Source organism: Xiphophorus maculatus, chromosome 7, assembly GCF_002775205.1.
Source record: "Xiphophorus maculatus strain JP 163 A chromosome 7, X_maculatus-5.0-male, whole genome shotgun sequence".
Taxonomy (NCBI): Eukaryota; Metazoa; Chordata; class Actinopteri; order Cyprinodontiformes; family Poeciliidae; genus Xiphophorus; species Xiphophorus maculatus.
This window is the reverse complement of record NC_036449.1, coordinates 2,170,655-2,178,558: the sequence shown is the minus strand read 5'-3', so window position 1 is coordinate 2,178,558 and position 7,904 is coordinate 2,170,655. Positions and strand designations below refer to the sequence as shown.

Sequence of the window (7,904 nt, the reverse complement as noted above, 5' to 3'; positions counted from 1 at the left end):
GACTTTTGGACTCATTATTTGAGTTTGTAGGTTTTGATGTGTGTATACATTTCTGAAAAGGTTTTGGTAAGAATGTGAAGCGGTCAGTGTTCAGTTCTAGTTTTGTCTTATACTGGAGACACAGCATGTAGTATAATCACACTTTCTGTTCTGATCTTTTCTTTCCTATCTTCAGTTTTGTTCACAGTTACCAAGGCTGCATATTAGTTTGCCCTTTCAAAAACTCGACGTCTCTTCTTACTTCTGTCTTGTTTTTTTTTTTCTCTCTGTTGCGCAATAGTTAGAAAAACGCTCCAATTTTAAGTTGAATTGTATTTTTGCTTTAATGTTTCTTATTTCTGTTTGGAACAATTAATTAGTGAGATACAACAGATAAGGAGTTATCTTCTAACCAAAGAAGCTGAATGTAAATACCTACAGGAGGATTTTATCATAAAGCCACATCAACTTACAGATTGTGAGCAGAGTATGGAACATAATATTCCCAAAATTACTAATGGTGGGAACTTACTTATGTTTTATGGCAAAATATCTTCCAAGTCAAGATTCTGTTAGATGACAGAATTTCCTGCTCAAGAAAAACAGCACAGTAAGAGGAAAAGAATGAAAAGTATTGAAACAATGACATGCATAATGCATAATGCTATAAAAGTCAACCCATCTCTTGTAATATTTTACTGCCTTCATATTCTCACATCCCAGAGATCATAGAGAAACGGAGGGAGATGGGTTTCCATGGCAATACCGATTCTGTTCCTGCACCCCAGCTTGACGTCACGTCCAGCTTCCTTGTCAACCTGCAGCACAAAAGCCCCAGAGGAGGGGCTAACGCTAACGGGCGTGGCAACAGCTGGACGAGTCAGTACTTCCTCTGTCTGTGGTGAAACGTACACTGACCCGTCACCCGCCTTGGTGTTTGCTGGTTTTTGTTGTTGTGATACAGCTCTAAAAGTAGTTCTTCAAATGTTCAGTTAAATGAAGGAATACATTGAAACAAAACAGATTAGAGAGTCCAACACTCATCTACACCGCATTAGAACAGTTAAAAAGAAACTTACAGTTTACTTTTGAAATTTTCCACCCTTGAATGAATTTTAATGTGGAACATTTGCTTGAACCCAGTTTAGTTTCATTCTGTGTTCAATACTACCATCTGGTGGTTTTCTGTGACCTCTGCACGTTTGGAAAAAGTGTCCACATGGCATCTTAAAGGCTTATTTTGCTTACCTACAAAGCATGGCAGTGAGTAACTAAAATATTACAATATGTCAAACATATTCGCACACTGACTGAGACAGGTTTATTTTCTTTTTTAGTTAGCAAAAGTTGTGATGCAAAGCATCTCTTCTTCCTGGGTGCTGATCCCAGCCTAAACCACTCTGTCAGAGTGTTGCTTTCATTTGAAAAAGACGATCAAATGTAAATTAAAAAAAAAAAATCAACTTCATTTATTTTTTAACTGTGGAATAAAGTTAACAATTTTTTACGTTTTACCTAAAAAGACAACTTAATTAACATTTTAAAAAATATTGTAAATGTATAAATGTTTAATGAATATTGACATGAACTATTCCCAGAAAAATTCTGCAAGGTTGTGTTATTTGCACATCCTGAAAATAATAATTCATTTCAATTTCAGCATTCAGTGTTTTTTGGTAGCAGTTTTGTGGCATTCAGTGTAGCATTCAGTGTAGCATTCAGTGTAGCATTCAGTGTAGCATTCAGTGTAGCATTCAGTGTAGCATGTGCACCTTATGGCTGAGGCCTCTTTAATCAGGATATTGGTTTGAGTAGCACAACATCCAGCGTGTGACTTATTGTATCTCAATGCAACCGAACAGAGAGGAACGAGGAACCAACACACAATCAGGTCCTCATATTATGTCTCATAGGTGGAAATGTATATTTTAAGAAACAAAACAGAGGTCCAGCTTACTGCACTCAGAAATAATGAATCTAAAAGAGCTGTAAAACAAGAAATTTATAACAGTTCAGCAGACATTTTTATTCTACATAACTTTTACACCTTACAAAGTTGTTCAGAAGATAATTTCATAATGTGCAATGTTCACAAGAATATTACAACATGTTCTGACATTTTTATGCAGCTGATTAAACACAAAATGATGTGTTGGCTTGTGAAATTGAAGTTGTTGAAGTTAGAAAGACACCAAGCATTCTGAGCAGAAACTATGCAAAATAACCATCAGCTGTCTGACGTAACAGCAAGTAAAACTAACTAATATATGATACATGCACCATCCTTAATTTGGACTTTTTTATTATTATTTCTGCACCACATTTGTATATTTTTGGTTTGTCCAGAAGCATTGTGACACATGGTAAAATCATCTTTGTAAAGGACAGTGACATTTGTCCTCCCACTTGTCATACCCAAGTGATGTGTTGAAGAAGAATTTAAATAGGTCAGAGTTAAGACAGAAGGAGTAAAACCACATTGAAAGAATGTAGCATTTAAAAGCAAGGCAGAAGTCAGAGTCTGATTCAGTGTTTTTTTTCTCTGAACCCTGAAGTTCCCAGCAGGTCTGTGTGAGCACCAGCTGCACGCTCTGAAGGTGTGAACAAGTGAGCATGTGCTGGCTGAGTGACAGGTGTGTGAGGGCGGCTGTGAGGACATCTGATGTCTGATTCTGTCCCTGGCAGGACGCCACATCACAGGTACACCACCTCTCCACAGTGGGCCTCCTCAGAGGACAGAAGGCTGACAAGAGACTTCAGGGAAATTCATTTCCTTAACCGGGATTAGAGGGAGCTTTTCCATTTCCTCTTTCTGATTTGTCCTCATTCTTTTGTCATTTCTCATTTCTTTTTCATTACTTACACAAAACAAATCAGGGTGCAAATAAATGCTCCATTAAAGAGGCAGTGTTATGTAACATCGGCTGTTTGGAGCTTTACATCATGTTATGTTACTCCCTCAGCAAAATCATACCAGGAGCGTTGTCTGGATTCTTTCATGCATGTTTGAGAAATCCCTTAATCTCCATGACAACCAAACAGCTGTGCAAAAGGGCTGGTGGGACAGAGCCCTGACTTCGAGGCGTTGCTCCTCCTCAGGGCTGGATTTCCAAAAAAAAGTCCACATTCCACCTCTCCTGCCCCACGACTCCTTCAGACTAGCCAGCAGCAATTATCAAACACCTGGTGGAACTGCACATCTGCTGAGCTCATTACAGGAGCTACTTCTCAGTGCAACGCTGGTAAACTGTTATTGCAGTTTTGCAAAATACATTTGTTTTGATACAGCCGAAGCACCTCTTAGCAAAAAACCTTTTAGCAAAAAACATGTTTTTGAAATTGCTGTGTTTCCATTAAGCAAATGTATTTTTGTCATTTTTCAATTGTAAGGTCAATGCTTCTCCTCCTTCTTTGTCTTTGTGGACATGTGCACCTTGATGTCACAGAGCGTTGAACCCGCAGCCTGAAAAGCTCTCACTGGCCCTGCTTGACGTCCTGTTATGATGTCTGTCTGTTTCTCTAACAGACTTGTTATGAACTGTCTGACCTTTGGAGTGTTGACCACTCAGACGTATTTCAATCATACTCACAAAAAGTACAAAACAGGAGTTTAGCTGTTCACTACACACATTTCAGTCAGACCAGTTTGATCCCAACAAAAGTTTTCACCCATGATCCTGCAGTTTATTCACATTTCATTAACTTTTTTTTAAAGAAACTAATAAAAGTTTCTTTAAAATAACATAAAACACAACATAGAAATGTTTTTCAGGATTTTGTGTTTTCACAAATGCTATGCTAACATGTATGGGGGAATAAGCACTTTAAGAATTTCCCCTGTATAAAGTACTTTTCCCAGTACATGTGATCTATTTTCTTATCTCTTACTGTTTAATTCTAAACTGTTAAAATGTTGTTATAATAAAAACGTTATATCCTACATGCTTTTATGCAGCGTGGCACAGCGATGTGGAACATGTGGGCTGTGATGCAGCATGTTGACAGTTTGTTTTATAATTTGTTCCTCATTAATTCAGAAATGTGTGTCTCTGTTTTATATACTAAGCAGCTGAACTCAATTTGTAGACTTTTACTTTTGAAATTAGTTGAGTCTATAGCATAGTTTCACTGTCACTTTATAACATGGCTTTGCAGACGTTGCACCACACATGAATCACAAGAGGGCGCTCAGTAGCTCAAGGTTGTATTTGAAAGCCGCTGGTCCCCTTCGCCCTCTCTCCCCCCTTCTAGTCTGCCGTTTCCCATGAAGAGCATCTTTCAAACAAAAAAGCGGTGAGGTGAATGCGCCCAGCTGGCTGCGCTCCCTTTGTGTTGTTGGGGTCACTGTGTTGTTCCAGCATCATGAGCATCAGCACAAACAGCAGCTGGCATGTTCCAGCCTCACAAATCCCACTGAGTCATCAGCAGGCGCCTCCTCTTTGTCCACAGGCTTAGTTGGGCTCTGACCCTCACCGGCTCATGCCAACACACGCACACACACACACACACACGCACACACGCACACACACGCACACACACGCACACACACACACACACACACACACACACGCGCACACACACGCACACACACACACACACACGCACACACGCACACACACACACACACACCACCTACAGAGAGCCCCATTGTGACCTTTAACATTACAAGCACTCACACAGGGCAGGTGCTTGGCCATGTGCTTTCACCTTTAACCTTCATTATCATGTTTAGAAAGCTTCAGAAGTTCAATTTCAAATGACTCATAGAAGTTGTTTAATATCTCACATGTATTAAACGTGAGATAACTAATATCTCACGTTTAATATGTAATTTTACATAATTTTAATCATTAACTGTACCTGTTTCTGGACAGGTACAGTATAAATTGACAAATGGTGACCCTTAACTTTTTCTTTTTGTCCCACAAAGTGAGATGAAGTCCAACGTTTCCACTGACTCTGTTCTGTTCAGGTGGTCACTTCAGGTCAGATGTTTGTCTGGTCAGAAACTGTCTGTAAGGCAGCACCTTTAGTTGGTTCCAATCAAACTGGATGAGCAAAGTTATGCATTGATTGCATTAATTCTGCAATAAAATGTCCAATAATAAAAGGTGATTATGATCCAAACATATACGTATTTGTCTCACACCCAGTGTGACGTCACTATTGTCGCCATGACACTGAACACTACACTACCAGGTAAACTACAAAAGAGTATGGTGTATGTTTTATGAATTTCATTTTAAATTACATGTACGCATCATTTTCATAATCTTGAAGGTTCAGGTTGAAGGTTTGAAAAATGATGAAAATGACAATTAAACAATTATTACAGCACAATAAGTGCAACGTGTCACTAACTCACAAAAATGATTTATGATTTTCTTTCTTTATGGAAAGCTCTACTTCTTTATTGATTTTTGCCTATACTGTTTCATGTCCCTCCTATAATGTGTAACCATAGGAACAAGACATCTGTTTACTAGTTAATAAGAAGTGATGCTGGAATTGAGATCCTCTAATCCCTGATGAATTAATTATAGACAATGTGGATGTAGAGCAGCAGTGAAATGAAGACATTTAAGCCTTCTCCTTCCTCCATCATAATGTGCAGTGTGAGATCTCTGGAAAATAAGATGACCGGCATGAAGCTTTACATCATGTTATTCTCTTATCTTAAACATCCATGGAGTGTTGCCTTGACTCTTTCGTGGATGTATGAGAAACCCTTCAATCTCTCATGGCAACCACTCAGCTGTGGAAAACATCTGGGTGGACGTAGCACCACCTTCGAGACACAGTTCCTCCTCAGAACTGCAGTTTTAGAGCTTCTGAGCTTTTGCTTCCCTCCCTTGCAACTTCAGCTCCTTCAGACTAGCTAGCAGCAATTACCTTACAGGTCAGAAGTGGGGTCACCCTGGATAGGTCGCCAGTTAATCGGAGATACATTTCAATAAATTGAAAATTATCATCCAATCCATCCATAAACCTGTTTCTTGCCATCAGACAGCAGTGCTCCCAGCTGTTCCACTGTGCAGCTCATTTAAACAGATAAATAACCATGGGAACAGAACGTGTTAGAGATGATGGCCTTTATTGGAACACATAATGAGGAGTTTTAGCTGTCTGATTTTGGCAGCTCCATGACTCTCCTGATAGAAACAACAGTCGCAGTCAAGGCTCCCCACTCAGCAGGACTTCCATACTCCCCTTTCTCCAGCAGGTACTGCCGACCAGTGAAGTTGGGGTGTTCATAGAACACCCAGGAACCCTGCAGGACCTTGCAGGACATGACTTGACATGACCATTTTTCTCGCAAGGAATTCATATTATCTGTCACCTCCAGAGTCGTACCATTAAAGTTTGGTCGTCCATATAGCTTGAGCTTGAATGGGCCCTTGCACTGAAAATAGCAAAAGAAGTGTGTTTAGTAGTTGAATGTATAAGGTGTGTTTTACGGTGCTGTGTTTTCTGAAGACTCACGTTTCTGATGATCTTGCAGGATCTGACACAGTCATTAAATCCCATCCATTGACCGTAGCCAGTATACTCCCCAGGGCCAATTATATACTGGTAACCTGAGAAGTTGTTGCGCTCATACAGGACCCACCAGCCGGCCTGCACCTTCACAGAGTTGCATCGGCGGATGAAGCTGTACAGGTCTGCTGAGTCCCCTTTGCAGTCGTAGGACTTTCCCTGGAAGTCCTGACCTTCATAAAACACAATCTGAAAAAAAGACAAACAGACGCATCCATTGCAAACACATTTCCTATCAGAGGTCTGATTTAAAATTATCAATGGTTAGAACAGGAGTTAGTTCCCTCCATGACTGTCCCACCTTCTCCATTTGTAGAGTTTAAAATACTGCAGTCGCTAACGAACAGAGTAGTCTTTATACGTGGCAGGAACAATACTAACAAATGCGGGGTTAGCAGGACATGTAACACTTATTACAATTCAAATATTTGTCTAGAGTCTACCTTTTGTTCTTACTCATTGAATTATCTCACAACACACAACAGTAGCGTGGCAGTGCCAAGAATCACAACCAGCTACATCCAAACACATCTGAGCTTGTGCAGGTTGTGCAGTTTAATTTTATGGCTCGCTTCAGAACTACTATCAAAGCATAAGACTTCCTGTTCATTCATTTGTACGAGACAATGATTTAGATGAAAATTAATCAATGTATTGTTATTGTAAAAACTATGATACCACCTCAGCTAACACACTGGGTATGTCAAGAGGAAAAGAACTGATGATGACAATAATAATAATAAAAAAAAAAACGTTAATTGAGGGACCACTGAAACTCTGTGATCATGCACAAGGATCCAGCTGCAGGGGAGTTGGTGCCCCAGTGTATGTAGTTTGGGTACTCGACACGTTCTAGAAAGTTTTGGTGTCGCCGATAGTTGGGCTGATCGTAGAGGACCCAAGCCCCGTCCATCTTCACGGACAATCAGAACTCCCTGAACTTAAAGAACTGATAAATCGATGGGCAGTCCTCAGCACACTCTGCTGCATGACCTATAGAATCCTACCAACTGCACAGTGGCGCAGTTGGTAGCACTGTTGCCTTGCAGCAAGAAGGTCCTGGGTTCGATTCCCGGCCGGGGTCTTTCTGCATGTTCTCTCCGGGTACTCCGGCTTCTTCCCACAGTCCAAAAACATGACTGTCAGGTTAATTGGTCTCTCTAAATTCTCCCTAGGTGTGAGTGTGTGTGCATGGTTGTTTGTCCTGTATGTCTCTGTGTTGCCCTGCGACAGACTGGCGACCTGTCCAGGGTGAACCCCGCCTCTCGTCTGGAGATAGGCACCAGCAACCCTCCTGACCCCATTAGGGACAAAGGGTGAACAGAAAATGGATGGATGGATGGATCTTCCAGGACTTTCTGTACATGTGGAAGACATGCGTAAGAGAT

General features: G+C 40.6%; 1 protein-coding gene across 1 annotated transcript; it reads right to left on the bottom strand.

Annotated features, from left to right (window-relative positions):
• Positions 1–6,056: 6,056 nt before the first annotated feature.
• Positions 6,057–6,880, bottom strand: LOC102235703 (beta-crystallin S-like). Its single transcript, XM_005816014.2, has 3 exons — positions 6,818–6,880; positions 6,463–6,705; positions 6,057–6,382 (listed from the first exon to the last, which is right to left on the bottom strand). Exons 1-3 carry the CDS (start codon positions 6,824–6,826, stop codon positions 6,098–6,100), a joined length of 537 nt encoding a protein of 178 aa, XP_005816071.1. The 5' UTR covers positions 6,827–6,880; the 3' UTR covers positions 6,057–6,097.
• Positions 6,881–7,904: the final 1,024 nt, after the last annotated feature.

Bases quoted from the DNA above. Each gene is read 5' to 3' on its own strand.
- LOC102235703 (XM_005816014.2), bottom strand. The intron at 6,383-6,462 runs GTGAGTCTTCAG...TGCTATTTTCAG, and splicing joins CCTGCAAGATCATCAGAAAC to TGCAAGGGCCCATTCAAGCT.